The sequence below is a fragment of the Erithacus rubecula genome, assembly GCF_903797595.1.
Source record: "Erithacus rubecula genome assembly, chromosome: 21".
NCBI lineage: Eukaryota > Metazoa > Chordata > Aves > Passeriformes > Muscicapidae > Erithacus > Erithacus rubecula.
In genome coordinates, this window is record NC_136673.1 from 3,693,033 (window position 1) to 3,712,901 (window position 19,869).

Consider the following 19,869-nt stretch of genomic DNA (forward strand, 5'->3'; position numbering starts at 1 on the left):
AGGGTTTGCTTTTCCACAAACAGAAGCAGCAATCCTCACACTGACGGGAATTGAACTAAATCCTGCTCTCCAGATAAAAGGCTTTGCACTCCCCTTATCTAGCTGGAATCAGGTTTTCACCCTAGAAATGGGAGCAGAAGTGGCATTTTGCAAGTTGATGCCCCAGCTGGCAAGCTGGTGATGTCCAAATGGGACAGGGGAACACCCTGAACTCTCCTAAATCATGAAGGCAGCAGCTGCATTTTGTGCAGATGAACATGGAACACAACCAGAGCCCAGCTCCACACGGTGGATCTGGAACAGTAAATAGCAGTGAGACTTGGGATCCAGAGCAGAGTGGGAAGACAGAGCCCATCTGCTAAAAGGCTACAAAAAAGGGATTAAGGAAAGGATGTCTTTTCATTACCATCTCCTGTCAGACAGGAAATGAAGGCCCAGGGCCTGCATCACCCACGCACTGCAGAGGGACAGCTGATGCATCCAGCTCCTCGAGGATCTCACTTCAGGAATCTGTTTTCTGGCTCTTCCAGGAATGGGACGTAAATCTGGAGGCTGGCAAGCAAAAAACTCCAGGTTTAACCAGCAAAAAAACAGCTATTAATTAAGAAGAGCATTTGTGGTTGTAGAAGGATGTCAGAGAATCCAGCTGAGGGAAAGCAGGAGCAGGGTTAAAACTGCCCAGGCAGAACCATTTATTGCATCCAGCGTGAAGAGCAAGTGCAGATGTGTCCAGCCAGGCTCCAGGTGCAGAAAAGAACCTTTAAGCAGTATATTGTGATTTTGAGGAGGATGACAGATTTGGACCAAAGCACAGCCCAATGTTCAACATACTCAAAAAAAAAGAAATAACCTGAAAAATACATTTAAATGAAACTTGTGTGAATATTTGCCACTGCTCTAAAATTCCTCTTCCTGCCATGGCTTGTCCATGCAACCTCCACCACAGCTCTTGTCAAATAAAGATACAGATTGATAGCACAGCTATTGCTCTTATCTGAGTAAGTAAGACCTGGCATCAAACCTGGCATTAAGAGACAGAATTATTTTATTTTCTCACAGAAAAGAAGTGGTGGTAACTCTGTCAGATATCCAACAGCAGAACCACAGAAAGGGTGGCTGGGGAAGGACCTCAGGATGTCATTTAGTCCTCCTACATAAAGCCAGCTGTCACCAGGGCTCACCCAGTGACTCAGTTCAGCCAACTCCTGAGAGCATTCAAACTTTGAGTGCCCACCTGTCCTAGGGTGGCACTGCCCACCCACCCATCTCCTTGTGCTGGCAGTTTATCCTCATACACATCTTTGCCTTCTTTATTCCATTCCAGAACTTCACTGTGCCTGACTTTTGAGGGGCATTTATACTGCAAGAGAGTGAATTTAATGGCTAAAACATTACAGAGGTTTATGCTGGAACACCAAGAAATCAAATTACTTCCCCAAAAGGTCCCATCACATGACAGAGGCAGGACCCTGGCACTCCAGTGCCCAAGTCGCCCCCTTGAAAACTGCATTAATGCCAACCAAATCAGACAGAAAATCCATATGAGGAAGATTTGCTAAATATTTGGGGGTTACATGTCTTTTGTATGATCTTTATCAAGACTGAGATCCCAAAGGAGTCAGCAGACATTCTTCTTACTCAACAGATGAAGAAGCAGTTGCAAGAGGATTAAATGTGTGCTGTGAGCAGGCAGCAGTGACTAACTGGGCTTTTCTCAGGGCAGTCCTTTTATTTGGGCTCAATAGCATGATATTCAGCCCAGAAATGGGTTCTGTGATCCTTAACATTTTCATGGAATTCAATTTCAGCTTGGCTTCCTGTTGACTGCCAGAGGAATTGCTGCTTCCCGTGGAACACCACTGTCTTCATGGTGCTGACATCTCGGACCTGCAGGAAAAAAAAACCAAACCATTTTATCTCAGCAGGCTACACATGAAGTAAATACCTAAAAACCACTGGAGACTTGCAGATTGGTCACTCAGGGAAAAGCTGTGCTACAAAGGTTAGAAGAAATACAGTAGATATCAGAAATTCTCATTCCCATCTACATTTACACAACAGAGATGGGAGTCTCTGATTTGTGACTGAACCGTGCAGCTGGGGGGAAATCCCTAATGCAGATGGGGTTTGTTGCCATCCAAATGATTGCAGTGGGGTTCCTGCCTCCTCACCAGGATGTAGTTGAAGTGTGTGTGGTTGCCCTGGGGGCCCAGGTCGCTGTGCAGGGCGCGGATGGCGATGCGCTGCCGCGGAGCCACCGTGATGAAAGTGCGGCACACCAGCTCCTGCCTCTCCTCAGGCAGCTGCACAGGATTCACTATCTCACCCTGGGGGCCAAACAGCTGCTGGTCACAGTCTGACAGGGCAAAGGGAGAAGAGAAAATGGCTTAGAGAAGTATCCAGCACCTCCAAGAAAGAAAGCATTTAAATTGAACACTGGCAGGACAGTTTCATCTGGGAACCTTCAATCTGCAAACACCTATGGGGGTTTGTTTCAAAACAAAGGGGGAGTCCACAATTAATACTGATTCCAACACTCCTCAAGAAAGGGATTATTAATTGCTAAAAATGAAGCAAGGTTTGCATAGACTTTCATAGGCAAACACCATTCATGGAACTCTGCGGACCTTAATCTAAAGCAAGAGCAAAGCTCTCAGTACAGTACCTTGGTAATATTTTTTGGCTGCAGTTCTGCTGTTGTACTGCAGGATGACCCCGTTTCCTGGCAGCACAACGCGCTGTTTCACAATCAGTGTGTTGGTTCTGGAATTTATCAGTGACAGAGGGAGCTTCCTGCAGCCTGTCCGCCACATCATTCGCCCAGAAAACAGCAGGACCTCACCTGGAACGGATGAGCACAGGGCTAGAAACACTTCTCTTTTGAGTAAAAACCACAGTATGTCTTACACAGGTCTGGAATCAAGTAATTTCTGCATCTTGTTTCTATCTTATCAAAATCTGTCATGAGAACAGGCCAGTTAATTAATCTAACTGCTGATTCCAGCTAGAGGGTACATTAATTTGATACCAGGCTAAAACAAGCAGCTTCTTTAACCCCATAAGCTCCTTTCACCTTATATTTACCAACAAAACAGGTAAGAAACCATTGTGTGAGGGGAGGACAAGCAGCATCTTCACTTTGTTCCATCTGGCAACAACTTGGTGGAACAGAACTCAGCAAAATGGTTTCAGAGGTTATTACAGAGGCTCTCAGAGCTTTTCAAGGCACCAGAAAAGGTGCAGCTTTGCCAAAGGGTCAGGCTGGATCCCAGGGCTGCAGGCAGTACCTGCACTGCAGTTGAGGGAGCTCTCCAGGATGGTGACTGAGATCTCCTCCCGCAGGGGACGCCCGATGGCCACCGTGCAGTCCCTGCTCTCCACACCTGTCATGTTGATGATGCCAGTGGCATTGAGAAAGAGGTTTCCACACACACCTGGACAGTAGAGAGAGGTGAGAAACACATCCAGAAGGAAGTAGAGGAAAGTAATTCCCTTTGTGGCACAATGAACTGGTAAGGTCACATATTCTGGGTAAAGCACAGGAAAAGTCAAAGAATTCCAGAACCATGGAAGATCCTGAGTTGGGAGGGACCCACAAGGGTCATGGAGCCCAGCTCCTGACCCTGCAGGACTAGCCCAGGAATCACACCATGTGCCTGAGAGTGTTGTCTAAACACTCCCTGAAGTCTGGAGCTGCTGTCCCAAGCCAGAATGAATTTTGGGAAGCACAGGGAAGCCAGTCATTGTTCCCAGCTCAGGTAACATGGACATGCTGGAACAGCAGATTTTCCCTCCCAGCCAGATGGATTCCCTCCCATGCTCCTGTCCCTGTCTGGCAGCAGGATCACCTCAGCCCAGCTGCACACAGGAAGCTCCTTTTGGCCGTGTCCTCCTCACCTCCACTGGGCTTTGTCTGCTCTGGGGGCCCAGCAGACAAAGGGACATCCTTGTGTCTGTGCTCTGTGGCAGCTGCAGCTGTGCTCAGGTGTGTGGCTGCTGTCACTGGCTGCAGCTCTGCCCCAGGGGACAGGGTCCCCTCCTGCTCAGGGCAGGGCCCTGCAGAGCAGCCACGCACCACGACAGCCTTGGGGAAGCGCCGGCAGAAAAGGGGGTTCACGGGCTTGTGGGTCAGAGAGCTGAGGCAGAAATCCTGCCTGGTCTGAATGCCATTCCCACAGGATGTTGAACACTGCAGAAGAAGAAACCCACAGGCTTTTATCCCTGCATTCCACTTGGTATTGTGAAATAAATGCATTGATAAGCTCATGCATGATCTGGGGGGGCTTCTACCACTTGCCCTGTCAGTGCTCTTGTTCCATCAGCTATAAGATGCCCCACCTTCCAGGGGACCTTCCAAACTACATATTTAAATTGCAGAACCACTTCCTAAAAAAATCCCAAAATATCTGCATTCCAATAGAAAACATGCCAAAACCATTTCTAAGCTGCAGCCAAAACTTTAGCTGAGGAAGGTGGGAAGCAAACCTACGTCTGCTAAACACAGGGCAGTGGAAGGGATGGAAAACATCCCTGGAAACTGTTCAGCATTTCTGTGGGAAGCCAAGAGACAAGGCAGAAGTTGTTCTTTCTCCCCTGCAGCCTCCAGGGAAGGGAAGAGCTGGGAAAGTGCTGCATCTGGAGGGGAGCAGGTACCTGTGACCACTCGCTGAAGCTCCACTCATAGGAGCACGTTCGGATGACACAGGGGACACTGGTGAGGGGCTTCTCTGCCACAGGGCACAAATGTTCCTCCTGCAAGACCTCCTGGCCATGGAGGATCTGCACACAGGTGACCAGCTGCACTGCTAAGCCCAGCCCACAGCTGGAGGAGCAGGGCCCAGCTGGGGTTACCTTCCACCTGATAGGGCAGGGAAGACAAAAAGTGAATTAGGGATGGATCCTCACCCTGTCTCTCACTGCAGCTCCCTCACCCTTCCTCCTTCTTCATCTTCTGCCTCACATGGTCTGTGGTACTTGGGATGCAGCCTGGAGCAGGTTTGGAGTTGGATACATATTGCCATTTTGCCAGGAGCCCAGAGATTTCAAATCCACACCAAATCTTACTCTGTGTCCATTACCACCCTCCCCAGGGTGACACATGCAGGCTTAACTGCAGAAACAATCTTATCTCCCTCCAAAACACAAACACCACTGAACTCTCAGATCAGGATCAGACACAGAGGCCCTGGGAGTGGCATCCTGTAAGAAAAGTTCCAGCAGCTTTCCAGTCCCACAGCAAACAGGGCAGGGCAAGCTCACCACAAATCCTAAGGAAAGTACAATGCATTTCCTCCAGTTTTCAGAGCAGCTGTTCTAGATTCTGAGAGTATTTAATTCTTGCTACTTTCCTTGATGCTCTGTGGAAACTGTACAGCTGGCAAATGTGTCACCACCTTCTGCAGCTATGGATTTGTTCCTGCTTCCCCAGAGCAATAAGGGATTGAGAGGTTTTCTGTTTTTCTCTGGACTCAGACTCTGAGGACTACACTTATTTCTGTCTGAGAAGCACCAGCCCAGGAAAGACTCTGAGTTTGCTGAGTATGGAGCAGTGCTGCAGTCTTTGCAGCTGGTTGTGCTTCCAAAGGGGAGAGTAGCCTGACCCTTCTTTGACCACATCCCTGCAGACAGAGAGAGAAAGGAAAGACCCCTCACTGTCTCCTGGTAACTGCTTTACCTTGGTGGGCAAGGGTTGAGATCACAGACTTCCACCCTGCTCTCTGGCTTTGGCACTGGCTGGCAATTTTCCTCCTGGGTTTCTTCTTTGGTGTCAAAAGCCACACAAACATAGTGCAGCTGAGCATGACCTAGGAAGGGAAGCAATCTGACTGCATGGTTTGGATGCAAGGGTGGAAAATAGTTCAGAAGTGTCACATCTGTGTGTACAAAACAAGCAAAGTCTGCCCAAGCCATGCCACTCCTATTGCACTCATTCCCCCAGCTCTGAAGCACAGCAGCAGCCAGACCACCCTCTAAATTATTGTCTGAGCCTGTTCCAAAAAACATTGTGATCACAGCTACCCTTAGAACTGTAGAGGGGGAAAGACCAGGTGGGCCCTGAGGTTTCCAGGCACTGAATTCACACCTACAGCCAAGCAACATCTCCCTGCAGCACAGAAAGGCCTCACCTCTACCACAGGAGACAGAACACTCCCCAGCTACAGGGCTCCAGACATACACAGTCTGATTTTGCTGCTGGACATGCCCAAGTGACTCCAGAGGCTGAGGTGAGTGTGCATCTTCCTCCTCAGAAGACAGAAAAAAACAGCTGCCCTAAACAAACCACCACGATGAACTGAAGAATCCAGCAGCATAATTAAACAGGGATGGAGCTGTCTAAAGCAACAGGATGAACTTTTAACTGGGCAGAGCATGGTGCAAACCACTCTCCAGGCTCCAGGAGTGAGCTGGTGCTTCTTAACTGGTGGATAAAAGTGCAAAGCTCCCAGTGAGGTTCCTGAAAAGCCAAGCCAGCAAACTCACTTTGTCCCAGCCCAAAGGGCAGACATTGACCACACATGGCACAAGGGAGAGGGGTTTTTCTTCTGCTGGGCACAAGCTGTCATCCACCACAGTCTCCAGGCCATCATGGAACTGCACACAGGTCAGGTTCTGCTGGGCAACTCCAGTCCCACAGACAGCAGAGCATTCACCTCTCTGAGACATCTTCCACCTGAGTGGGAGGCAATTGGCATCACCCCATTTCCCATCTGGATCAGGGAGGTTTAACTCAGGGCACTGGATACAGAAATGGGTCATGCAGACTGTTCAGCTTCTCTGTTTCAAAAGCCTTGCCTGGATGTGACTGAGGGAACAATTTAAGTCCTTTCACTGACAGCTTTCAAGGACTAAAAGCACCTAAGTTAAAGGGCTATAGTTCAATCACTTTTATTGAACACTAAAATGTCTCTGAGGTCAAGGCTTGGCCCTCCTTCCCAAATAATCAACACAACCAACCCTCTTTGTTGGCATCATCTTGGAAAGGATGTGAGAGACATCTTCTTCTGGCCATACCCTCAAAGTATTTTCATTTAGCAGATTACTGTAAAACACTGAAGGAACATTTCCCATTCCTTCAGCTGACATCTCAATTATCTCACAGAACCAGGAAATACAGAACATGGTTTGGGATCTGCTAGCCCATTATAATTAGGAGGAAACTACTTCATACTTCTCTCTTTTTTTGACCTTGCACAGCACAAATACAGAGCCTGGGTTAAGGGGCAGAGAAAAGCAGGAATTGAGCTGAGCTCCCAGGAACACCAACCTGTAGAGGCAAGGCTCCATGGCACAGGGCTTGTGCTCTGGGAGGGGTTGTGGCAGCTCCAGACACCTCTGATCCTCTGTTACTTCATGCTTGGTCTGATCAAAGCACACATGAGCCACTGGCTGCACCCCTGGGACAAGAAGGAAAAGGAACTGAAGTTAGAACTAAAGTAATGGAAGGAAGATACAGTGGTTTTGCTTTACTCAATCAGCTGGGTGAGAAAATGGGCTGTGTGGGAATTCAGACTTCCTGTAAACACACAAACCCTTTATTGGTGCCATAACCTCCCTCAAGAGTTTTAAAGTGATTTTCCAAGGTGAGCATCCCCAGCAGAGGAGAAGTTTGATTGATGACCCACTGCCAAAATGGAAAGGTTGTTCTAAATTGGCCATTTGAAAGAACAAGGATATCAATCATAATTTGGAATAAATTACTTCTAATGAGCTGACTGATGAGGGACAGCAAATAAGCTCTAGGAGGGAGCTGGTTTTAAATGCCATTGTGCAGAAGATAATATCATCACACAGCCCTTGTGCTCAAACACCCCCAGACTCCTCAAAGGCATCATCAACAGCCAAAACCAGAGGAACTGGGAGAGAAACTGGAGACTTCCAGTGCCTGCAGCAGGCAAGGAATGAAATATTCATAAGCTACAGCTGTAAAGAAGATTTTCAACAATAAAGAACAAGCAAAGCAGATGAAAAGTCCAACTCAAAGAAATTACAAGCAAAGATAAAAGGAGTCTCCTTTCAGAGAGTGGGCTACAAGGAGAGCCAGGCATTCCTGAATCTCAAGCAGCATGACCCTGAGCACCAAATGTCCAGGATCCATCAGCAGCCTTATCTGTGCTCTACCCTTGTTTTCAAATAATGACTATTGCTAAGGAGGGCCTGAGAATCACTTTCAGCTCTCAAGGTGCCATTTCAGCCCAGATTCCCAACTTTCTGTTATTTTAAATCCTAAGTTTCTCATTCTTTTTTCTGTTGTGGCTGCATTAGCTGGAGGCTCTGGAACATTTTGAGCTCTTCAGGGTTTCAGCAATCAGTTCACTTGGGGGATTTGCTGGAGAAAAGCTCTCCAGGCATAACTAGTTGTGTAGATTGACTTCCATAAATATTCATTAATGCATTTTCTAAATCCTTGTCACAGAAGTCTTGAGAGGCCTGACAGTGTCATCTGAATTATCTGGTAAACAAGATGTCAGGCCATCTATCAGACTGAACTGTTACAATCTGCATTATGATTCCTTTAGGGAGACAGAAAGGATTAGCCATGGCACAGGAATAGAATTCTAAGAAGGAAGTTTCATAATTAGCTCTGAGGCTTTAATCAGACACCAGATACCCCTTTGGTCTCAGACTTCTGATGTTTAGCCAACTTCAAATTACAGTCTTCAATAACTTTGAAAAATCTGAGGAAATTATTTAGTCTTAAAACCAAGAGTTCAGTTAAAACTTGTTTAAAAATCCTCTCCATGATCAAACATTTCCAGTATCATTTTGATGATTCAGCTCATTTGCTGATTTGTTAATTTAATCAAAAACTCCACCACTTTTTCCTTTGGTTCAGTCAAACACCAGCAACTGCAGCAGTCACTTCCAGCAATCTGCTTTGAAATTCAGCTCAGACCAAAGCAGAAGTCTCCATAAAAAGTCAAGACTGAGTCCTGCTGCCTCACCTTCCCCACAGGTCACTGAACACGGGCCCTGCTGAGGAATCCACAGATAGGTCAGGTTCTCCTTGGGGACAAAGTAACTGAAGGTGATGTCTGGGTTGGTGGCATTGCCATATTCCTTTGTGTACTTCCTGTAGACCTGGGGAAGGAAAAACTGTGGTCAATGCACAAGAAAACTTGGATTTATTTCTTAGGATGGAGGAAGGAGAAGCCAGTGTCCCTTCTTTCCATCCAATCCTGATCCTCACTGCAGTGCCTCAGCCCCAGGCAGATGCAGTCAGAGCATCCACCCTGTGAATTCTGGCACTGAAAGGTTGAACTCAGGGTGGTTTTCCCCACACAATCACCCTCCAGACCTGCAGGAAGCCTGTGGGCAGCCAACCCCCAGCCATGGCCAAGAAAAGCAATACCAGCACTCTTCAGTGAACCTCATCCCCCCTAGTCTTGGACACAAAGTCACCTGAATCCACCACACTTGGATTCTGCAGCAAAGCCACCCAAACCAGGCCACCTGCCTTCCAACTCTGCTGCTTGAATTCACCTGAATTTCAATTTCTTCCTGTGTTGGCCCATCCACATGGATCTCCTCCAGGCTTGGCAGGTTGTCCTGGGTGAGGAACACTCGGTATTTGATCTGGTTCTCCTCCAGAACTGATGGGTAGGTGACATTCAGTGAGATTTTTCCTTTTCCAGCCACCACATACTCTCCTTTAACCTTCACAGCTGGAGAAGGTGGAGGAGCAGGGAGGTTAAGAGACATGATGTGGTCACCAGGATTCCCTGGTGCTGCCAGCTGCTGACTGCCCACTTGGTAGGAACCAGTTTGATCCAAGTTTGGCATGCCATGGAGTGTGGTACCTACAGCTTCCCATTGGAGAGCATCCCATAAGCAAAATGCAGCACCAAAAATCCCATTTCTTTGTTTGCCCAAGCTCCTTTCAGCCCTGCCTGTATCCCCTCCTCTCCTTTTCACTCCACTCACCCAGGTGTGTGAAGAGAGGCCTCCTGTTGGTGACATGGACTGAGGTGGTGTTGTAGGGCAGGGACAGAAATGTCACATACTCTGCAAGGGTGGGAAGGAGAAAGATGTGGTCACCTTCCATCACTGGAACTCTGTGGGAAAGGATGGGGATTGCAGCTCAACTCCTGAATTCACCCTGACCCTGCTCCTTGCCTTGAACACAGTGATGGTGACACAGCAAACACAACTGAGCTGCATTCTGTGTCCTGTTCTCACATTTCTTTGGTTTTTAGGTTCTCTGCCAACACCTCTACATGAAACTGCAAGAGCCAGACCAGTTCCCAAATTTAGCATCTCAGGGAGCATGGGCAACACTCTCAAGGACATTGTGGGATTGGTGGGCTGTCCTGCAGGGCCAGGAGTTGGACCCAATGATCCTTTTGGATCCCTTCCTATCTGGGATATTTTTGGTTCTGTGATCTGATATCACCCCCAGCTCCCCACAATTTACATGACTTCCCAAACAGTTACATTTCTGATCCACACCCAGAGAATTATGACAAAAAAAGGCATTCTGCCAATCACCCTCAGCACTGACCACCCAAAATCCATCTCCATACCCTCCATAAAATAACATCATGCAGAAGGGAAAAGTCATATACAGAAGATTTGGAATACAAACAGCACCACAATGCAGAGCCTGAGGGGGAGGACTACACACCTTGAGCTTTCCCTTCTGTGTAGGATCCACTGACTTTGGTGCAAGTGGAGTTATCACCCCCACAGACCCTGCAGGGATCCATGGCCTTCCTGGAGCCCATCTGGCCGTCACACCCGAATGCCTGAGCAGAGGGGAGAGTCTGTCAGCCTGGCCTGCCCTGAGAAAACAAGCCAGCAAAAGCAACATTGCCTGAGCTCCTGAAGCTGCCCTTTCCATCTGGAATTTGGATTTAGGAAAACAACAAAGGGAAAGATGTGTTTGCACCTAGACCTGCCACTGGACAGCAGCGTGCAAAGCCAAGGACTGGGAGGTCTTAGCTGAGAGCACAGCTCTCAGTAACTGTGGCATTTTCTTTCCCATAAGAAACAGCCCAAAAAAATCTCTCCTGTGACCTAAACCCAAACCTCTGTGCTCTCTTCTATGAACTCTTTCTGGAGGGAGGGAGGAAGGGAGGAAAAAACAAAAGCCCAAGAGATCCCTAAACATGAATGGCAGGTTCTAAAGGAATCTTTATCTCCCCAGACTCCAAAGGCAAACCTAGCTCACATCACTTCAGTCCCATGGAACTCAGAAGAGAGATTCTATCCCCATTCCCACGAACAAGACTAATTTTCACAAAGCTACAGGAGGATCTCAGCAGGCTTAACAGCAAAACATGTGCAACTGCTGAATTTATGCTGGAACCACTGATCCCAGGCTTTGGAAGCTGCCATAACATGCATATTTATCACTGCTGCCAATAAAACAGCCAAAATCAGAACAGGTTGTGCCTACACCCTCTGCTGTTCATGGGGGGAAACACTTCACAAAACATGGTGAGCACGAGGATAATGAGAAAAACATAAAATTGACAAAAGAGTATTCTGGGAATGTAAAGAAACAACAGAAAACATCCACCCAGGTCAGCAGTGAGCAGTTCCTAAAATGCAGACAGGGCGGGGGAGTTGTATCCAAGGTCATCAGGAAAGAATGCCTTCCTCAGGTCCAGTCCAGAACAAAACTCCAGAAGTTATACTTCAGTTTTGATCAACCATACTCCAAAAATCAATTTGCCAACTTGTGATCCCCACTTTTTGCTCCTTATCTTGCCACTGACTCAGTGATTCAAGTCATGGAACTTCCCTCCAAGACAGTCAGCATTTTATGGGGCTAATTACAGCAGGCAAGCTGAGCAGTTAATGATGTCTGCTCCACCAACACATAAACCAATTGCTTCTTGGATTAGGGATGAATAGCCCTGTGTGTTTACTGCATAATTAGCAGAATGTCTTATCTAGAGGGCATTGGATGCACAGACAGAACAGTACATCTTTGGACTCCATCCAACACACCACGAACAAAACTCTCTTCTGAGAAGAGCTCGCTCTGTTGTGTGGAACACTGTGGGTTTTTTCCTAGCAGGATTTTCCCTGATTCCTCTGGTGCAGATCACCTGCCAGGACTCACCTGGACTCCCCAGTCACTTACTCTGCATCTCCCCATCACACACAGATGGAGATCCCCGTGCTGCTCTGTGTCATCCTGCTCACACCTGGTTCCATCCAGGAAATTGTCCCCACGGCTCACCATGAACTCCTTGCCCACAGCCCTGCACATGTGCTTGCAGAGCAGGTCCCCTGGAGCAGGCAGGCACAAGGAAGGAGTTACTCTTGCAGGAAAACACATAGCTGCACATGAAACAATGGAAAAAACCCAGAGAGGTTGTGGACTCCCATCCCTGGAAGTGTCCAAGGCCAGGCTGGAGCAGCTTGGAATAGTGAAAGGTGTCTCTGCCATGGTGGGATGAGATGAGTTTTAAGGTCCCTTCCAACCCATACCATTCTGGGATTCTGTGATCTCTCAGAAAGAACCCAGGTTTCATGTAAACACAAAGCATTCATTGAAATAGCCTTTTCATTCCAAAGTCCAGAGGTCCTTCAGTAGCCCCTGCACAAACTGAGGTTCCAGACACTCCTTACCTTTGGCAAAGCCAACAGCAGAGGTCCAGGTATAAAAGGATGGTGTTTCTACATCAAGGTACAGTGGCTTTAAATTTGTTGCTGCACATTGCTCAGCCATGAAGTCCTGCTGGGTCATCAGACAGGCCTGGATCCCAGAGAGATAATTGTGTGAGGAAAGGAAGTGACTGAGCACTGACATTTAACCCTCTAGCTAAAGGCAAAATGCAGTGGCTGGTGAGTAAAACACTCAAATAACTGGAAAGAAAGAAAGAAAACCATTTTAAAGGGAGGCTGCAGGATATGCAGAGAATTGTGCTTGGAAGCTGATATCTTTGCAATTTATACAAAATAAATAGATAAGGAAAATAGGAATGATGCAAGAAAGTCCCTCTTGCCATTGTGAGTCACTATTTTCTCAGCATCTGTCCTATTATGGGGGCATAGAGAAAATGTTTCATTACATGTGAACAATGCTATTAAATAATCCTGCTGCCTTCCATGGCACAAATACCTCTCCTGCTGTCACACAGATGGAGGCTGTACACCAGATCTGTACCAGAGCATTCAGCTGTGGGAAAGACAGTCCAAAAACACCCAATCCTCAAAGGGTTCAACAGTAAGACAGAAGTTCAGATGGGTCTGAGCTGCATTACCTGTGTATTGCACATCTCTGCTTGCATGCTGGCCCCGTGGCACTCCTGCCCCCCAAAAGCAGGCCTGGAAATGACAGAATTGCTCAGCAGAGGCAGGTTGGTGCCAGGCAAAGAGGCAGAGCCAGCCCCCAAGCCCTGAGCACAGCCAGGTGCCCATGTCTCTCACCTGGGGTTGTTGCAGAAGCGCTGCCTCAGCAGCACCCCCCCACCACAGCTGCGGGAGCAGGGGGACAGGGGGCTCCAGGCAGACCAGTGCCCATGGACCACAGCCATGGGGTTCAGTTCCTCCAGAGAGCTGCACTGACCCTTGGAGCACCACTAGGACCAAGAACACACAGAACTGGCAGCAGTGAACACAGCAGGGCTGGGATCTAAGAGGTTGGCACAAGTCCCTGTGATTGGCAAGCCAGTATCAGAGAACTCCAAGGTGAATGAGACACTTTCTCAGAAGAGGCTGAAGAGTCCCCTTCCCCTGACAGAAGGCTGGGGTCAAAGCAAAGAGCAGGCAAGTAGAAGGAGAGCTCAGATATGAGGCTATAGAACTGCAAAGAAACTCCAGAGATAGACAAGAAGGAAAGACCAAGTTCAGGACATAACAGTACCAGTTTAGGACTGGTTTTAGCTCCCTGGCTAAGGGGCAATGAGTGCCTGGTATCTTCCAGACACTGACAAAGCTTTGCTGTCTCCACACCCACTCCTGGAGGGAGCCTCCTTACCTTGTTGATCCCACACTCAGTTCCATCCAAGAGGGGAACCAGGAGCCGAGTACAACTGGATTTGTCAGCTGGTTGTACATGGCATGAGAGAACTTTACAGATGTCCTGATGTGACAAAGAAAACCAGGGAGTTCAGGGAGTCAGGCTCAACCACACAGCAGTCCCAAAAGTCTAAATAGTGCATGTCCCAGGTTTTCCCAGACACCCAAAAATGCAAGTTCCTTCATTTTTCCTGCTATTGGGCAAAAGCTGTGGGTAAGTCAGAAAGTCATCACTGTAGTGATCACCAGCTGTAATGCTGGAAGATGATCAACTGAAGCAATTAAAGTTTCACCCACCTTAGTGTTTCCTCATTAACAAAACATGTCCAGATGGCAGCTATTAAACACGCTGTGCTTCCCAGACAAAGGGATTTGAGCCATGGCAGGGAAGCTGGAGGAATCCAGTGAACATGAATTCCCCAAGGCAGGACCCTGAGTGGGTGCACCCAGCACTGCCAGCTGTGCACAACAGCACCCAACTGTGCAAACCTTACAGGAGATTTATGTGGAGGAAGGAGGTGATGGAGAGAAATGAAACATTTTGAAAGCCTTGCCAAGAAATCTGGGGCAGAAAAGCACCTTCGATCCCTTCAGAATAAAAACGCTGCCAGCCCCTTCCCCCGAATTTTGGCTCCTGAACATTTCCCTGCTGCCCTTAGCAAGACAGACAAACTTTCTACCTACAACATTGCTGTCAGCAAAGGTGCAAGCTGTGGCCACACTGCCAAAGGCAATTTTACACTGTTCATCTGCTCCGTAGTACAAGCCAGGCTTCCACCCCGGGATGCTGCCGTCCATGTCCGGCAGGTCATTCAAGCAGCTTGTTTGGCCTGTACTGATAGAAACATGAGGAATAACACTTTCCCAGCTGTGGGTAGTGAGGACAAGGACATGTTTGCAAACTTGTGCTGAGTTTCACTCTGGGAGTTGGCTGCTGCTTTCCCAGACAACACATGCTCGCTGTGGGCTGGGATGGATTTACTTGCAGCAGCTGCCTGGAGTTGCTCACAGTTCCCTGCTGCTGGAGTTCTATCCCATTCCTGTCCTGCACCCAGCCAGCACAGCCTGCAGTGCCTGTCTGAGCTCTGATGTTGTAAATAAAATGTGCAGCTGAGACAGTGTCTGAGAAATCCAACTCAGCCCAGGCACACCAGGCACCAACCAAAGCCACTTCCAGCTATGTGAAGCAAAACCTGGGTTTAACCTCTGCAACAAGTGCTAAGAAATAAACAAACCCCAAGCTTTTCACTGTTCCTCATTCTTCAATAAACTTTTTTATTCTTTGACTTTTTCTCTCCCAGCACAGGGAGCTGAAGAACTCAACCATTCCCTTACCTGACAAGGGCCAGGAACTGCTCCCGACTGCAGGGAGACCAGGTGAGGTCGATGCTGTTGTGGTTTCCTGCTGAGCCCATGATGTAACCACTGCTGCTGCACAGATTCCCCTCCCCATCATGGGCAATGCCAAGGCTGCAACAGAAGCAGCACAGAGCCCTGAGGAGAAGAAACCCAAAGGCTGGATTCCCTCAGAGCCTCCCTTCTCTAAGCAAGGACTGAGCTCCCTCTGCAGCTTTCCTTCTACTGTTGTCACAAAGGGTTTCTCTCCTCTTTGCAGCTTCTAATTGTCACAGAACATGCAGCAATGCAAGAAATGCAAGGAATTCTTTCCAAAATAATCCATGATGATGACCAAAAGGTTTAGAATAACTAATGGGAATTTCCCTTTTATGTCAAGAGGTCCTTTTACCTCTTTCCTTAAACTGGAGGATGTTTTTACCTGAATAAAACCTACTGGGCTGCTCTGGCAGTTTCCTACTGACCTATGCCCAATCTCATGGGCTATGGTGACTCCAAGGTCAAAGCCAGTGTCCTGGGTAATGACACAGCTCCAGAAGGAGGAGCAGACTCCCCCTAACTGAGTCACTCCACGAAGCTCCTTGTTCCCATCAGGCAATTCCAGGTCAAACCTAAAGTGAGACATAGAGAGGAAAGAGCAAAGAACCCCCACAGCTAAAAAAGTCAGGTCTAGACATTGAGCTGAATTTATCTGAGCTTTCCCACTCTGGCTTCACCAGCTAACATTTCTTTTGACATTGAGTGCCCACTGCTCAAATTTTATGATGATTCCACATTAAAAAAATCCAAGATAACAGAACTAAATAAATGGAATAAAATGACTTAATCCTGTTTCCCAGTCCCTCCCAGGGCAGGGAGCTCAGCACCTGGTGATGTAGAGGACAATGTCAGCATGCTGGGGATCAGAGTCATTCTGAGGGTTCACCTTCTTGCTCCACTCACAGACACTGATGAGGGAGGAGGTGATGTTGGTTGTGATGTTCACCTCTGCCTGGAGGGAAGGCACATGTTGGCACACTCCAAACAGCTTTGAGCTTGGACAGCACTCAAACACAGCCCTCCCCTTACCTCTGGCTCTCTCAAAACCAGCATCTGCATCAGGTGAACTCTGAAATGAGCCCCCAGTGAGGCATCTCTGAGCAGCTCTGCTCCCTGAGAAGAGACAGAAAGGATTCAGTAAAGAAGGAGCCTTGGGGAATCCCACTCCCTGTTCCCAAAAGCTGGGCTGCACTCACTACAAAGGTAACTACAACACTAATATATGCACTACAAATGTGAATAAATCTGTCAAGAGATGAGAAGTGGTTGGTTTTGTCAGATCCTCTGAAGCAGAGAGAAGAATCTGTATGAAAAGTTTCACAGGGTAGGGTGAATGCTAAAGACTTTTCTGCATTAGCATTAAGAGAAAATTTCTTAAAAATAGCAAAAAAGAGGCATGAAAATTCTGCAACAGAAATAAAACAGTCAAATGTAAAATATGAGATTGATTCAGTGGATTTAGCTCAATCCCACTGAAAGCAACAGGGTGAGAGAAACTTCTTCCTGAGTTGCAACATTAGTAATGAAATTAAGAGCTGCATTTTCTATGTGGGTTTTAAATCCTCTGGGCCAGGATCCAAAACTCAGAGCCACTCACAATGTTCAGGTTGGCCAGGATGTATCTCTCTGTGTCCTCTTGGTGGTACAAGTAAACATCTGGCCCTGCCACCACCATCAGCTCCAGATGTTTGACAGCTGCCTCAGCCCTCTTGTGCAGGCGAGGAGGAGCCCACCCTGCTGGACAGCACAAGGGGACACAGGAGGTTCAAATGCAACATAAAATCTCCTACAGATCCACTCCCTCTCCCCAAAAGCTGCAATAACTCAGCTGCAAGTCCACTTCTCCAGGGACTTGCTCAGCTTTCCCATTTCTGGTGGTAACTTTCAGCAGGTTTAGCAACACACCTGTGCTACCAAAACAACAACCAACCACATCAAACACACTGGGGTCAGCAAGGTGAGAAACATTTTCAAGTCTACTCCTGTATTTTTACACACAAATGTTTCCTGTGAGCTCATGGAAGCAATGCCCCTGCAGGCAGCTTTTCCAGCAGGGCTGCCTCTCATGGCTGTTACCTCTGGCTGGCTTTGCCTCTCTGGCAGCAGTTTTGAAGAGGATGTGGGGGCTGGAGAAGCCAAGATCCTTCAGCAGAGCCACATCTTTGCTCCTGACTGGCCTGATGTGAATTTTCTCCTCACCCACGGTGACAACTCCTTGCTGAAACAGATAAAATTCCACCTCAGAGTTATTCCAAAGATATTTGCTATTCATGGAGATGGCAAAGATTTATTCAGTGGATGGTTCACACATGTTTGGTGCACAAAGCTGCCAACCCCCAAAGGCTGTTCCAGCTCATACTCACCAGCTGCCCTTCACAAAAAGTGACTCTGCTGCTGGCCCCAGCAGGCTGCAGGGACTTTCCACCTGCAAAGCAGTTCCCTGGGAATCTCTTCAGTAAAGTAAAGGAAGAGTTCACCACCTGGCTGCTCACAAAGGAGGAGGAAAGGAGGGCATGGTCCTCTAGGAATTCAAAAGCATAGAGCTGGCCCCAGGCCTGGATGGAGCAGTGCTGGACTGGACAGGGCTCCAACCCAAAATGTTCTTCTTTACAAGGGCAAGTTGGCTCAGCCACAACAAACTCAGGTACTGAAAGGAATGAAACAAGACCAGAACAAGGGGAGCAGTTATGAGAAATGATGATACACAAAAACCCAATGTAAGGTCAATTTCCCCAGGAAAAATACCCTACAAGTGACAGCTGTGGCCTCTTGGGGTTATGGTACCAACAGCCAGAGAATTTCTGTGATTTGTATATTCCAAAGTGAAGATAATCTGACTGGGAACACACAATAGAAACTGGCACTGAATTATTGGAGCTTTTGTTTTCTCAATAAGGAGAACAGTTCATCTAAAAAGGCAGAGACAGTTTTGTTCCTGCAGATTTTAATAGTTACTGAGTGGGAATTATCACAAAGACACTGGGATGAGCATTAAGTGAACTCACAAGGAGACAACACCCATCCTTCAGGGATTTGAGACTTCAAAACATACCTTTATTCTGAACTATGAGAATTCAAATCTCTTTGTGTATTTATTTTAAAAAATTAATTAACAATTATATAAAGTTACCCCCAGTCGAAAGCTTTTGTCAGAAGATCTTGTAGAAATACAGAGAATGGGGATTTGCAGCAGAAATGTGCAAAGAGATTGAACACATCTCCTTCAGCAGAGTTTAAACTGACACATCTCTCCATCCACTCTCCCTCTGGAACCCAGACTGTCTCTCTTGCACTGGGACTCAGAAAAACCAAATGCTGGTCAGGTCAGGGGCTGTTAATTAGCACTGTCAAGCACACAGGATGAGGAACCAGCTGCCAGATGTGTTCTAACCCGGGGAAGGACTGAGCCCTGCATACCATCAGCCACTGAGCTGCTTCCAAAGTAAGAGAAAACATCTTCTGCATCCAAAGCACCGAGGAATTTCTGCAAGAAGAAGAAGAAGAGCTTTGCATTTTTTTCACGAAAAAACAACTGGACACAAGTCTCTGCCTTCCCTGGACCTAACCTGGAAGGAACGCCAGCAAACAGCTCAGCAAGTCCCAGTGCCAAATCCTCCGTGCTAAGCACGGGCTGAACAAGAGTAAAAAACAGCTTTATCTTTGTTATAAACGAGAAACAAAGTCTCGATGTTTAGCAAAATTTAGATTGGTTTAATTTATATAGACAGAGCAAGCAGCGCTGGGGAAAACGTGAGGGGTCATTGCCCACTCCACGCTCCCAGCCAAGCTGGTTTGCAGCTCCCTTTTTATAGGATGGTTTTCCTTGTAGGAATCAATAATTGTTATTGTTTTGTTGTAATAATTCTGCAAGGTAAGCAGTGGTGGGCAAAGAAAGTTCCAAAGTTCCGTGGGACAGCTTTTGGGACAATTGGTCATGGAACCATCTGGTCTTGGTAGGTAGAAAACAGAAGAAGTGGGAATTCTGATCTTTAGCACATAGTTTGTGATTGATCACACAAAGACAGGAAATCTGATTCGGCAAAAAAATCTTTCAGACTACGGAAAACCCCTTTTTTTGTTATTTTACAAACTGGTATACAACATTCAATATACAAACTTATGGGGGGGATTTAAACAGAGTGGGTTTAATCATATATTTCCCTTTAATCTAGCTCCACGTTCTTTTCTAATTTTAAGTATTCTGGTTTATACAAACTCCAAAACTTCTACGATTAACACGAATCATCTATCAATTATCACATCTTCGTGATGGAGTTTGGGTTAGTACCGTGTCGTCTCTTGTTCTTTTATATATATATCGATATTTTGTTTATTTTTTGTGGCGGCTCGGACTCACCTCAGGGAGCCAGCACAGCCCCAGCGGGAGCACGGCGAGCGCCCAGCTCAGGGTCATGCCGCACGAACCGCGCTCTCCCGGCACAGCAGAAAGAGTTTTCGGCCTCGGGCATCACGTGAAGCGGAAGGGAAGAGTTAAAAAAACAT

At 47.3% G+C, this 19,869-nt stretch overlaps 1 protein-coding gene across 3 annotated transcripts; it reads right to left on the reverse strand.

Annotated features, from left to right (window-relative positions):
* Positions 1-1,584: 1,584 nt before the first annotated feature.
* ADAMTS13 (ADAM metallopeptidase with thrombospondin type 1 motif 13) lies at positions 1,585-19,841 on the reverse strand. 3 transcript variants are annotated; one of them, XM_079324389.1, is made up of 29 exons: positions 19,724-19,841; positions 18,784-18,850; positions 17,730-18,013; positions 17,443-17,584; positions 16,964-17,100; positions 16,396-16,479; positions 16,194-16,318; positions 15,792-15,938; positions 15,307-15,441; positions 14,656-14,806; positions 13,931-14,035; positions 13,381-13,532; positions 13,215-13,278; positions 12,580-12,706; positions 12,089-12,237; positions 10,622-10,742; positions 9,922-10,002; positions 9,481-9,662; positions 8,943-9,078; positions 7,265-7,394; positions 6,481-6,670; positions 6,126-6,243; positions 5,675-5,804; positions 4,654-4,858; positions 3,898-4,189; positions 3,288-3,434; positions 2,666-2,842; positions 2,172-2,356; positions 1,585-1,887 (listed from the first exon to the last, which is right to left on the reverse strand). In XM_079324389.1, the coding sequence occupies exons 1-29, from the start codon at positions 19,778-19,780 to the stop codon at positions 1,729-1,731; spliced, it is 4,179 nt and encodes a 1,392-aa protein (XP_079180515.1). In that variant the 5' UTR covers positions 19,781-19,841; the 3' UTR covers positions 1,585-1,728. The 3 variants fall into 3 exon arrangements, with proteins under 3 accessions (XP_079180515.1, XP_079180516.1, XP_079180514.1); XM_079324390.1 differs by having other exon boundaries at positions 6,126-6,240; positions 16,964-17,103; XM_079324388.1 differs by having other exon boundaries at positions 16,964-17,103.
* Between the last annotated feature and the right edge of the window lie 28 nt (positions 19,842-19,869).

Bases quoted from the DNA above. Each gene is read 5' to 3' on its own strand.
- ADAMTS13 (XM_079324388.1), bottom strand. From the start codon at position 19,780: ATGACCCTGAGCTGGGCGCTCGCCGTGCTCCCGCTGGGGCTGTGCTGG. The intron at 18,014-18,783 runs GTATGCAGGGCT...CATTCCTTTCAG, and splicing joins AAGCAGCTCAGTGGCTGATG to TACCTGAGTTTGTTGTGGCT. The intron at 9,663-9,921 runs GTGAGTGGAGTG...CACCTTCTCCAG, and splicing joins GCCTCTCTTCACACACCTGG to CTGTGAAGGTTAAAGGAGAG.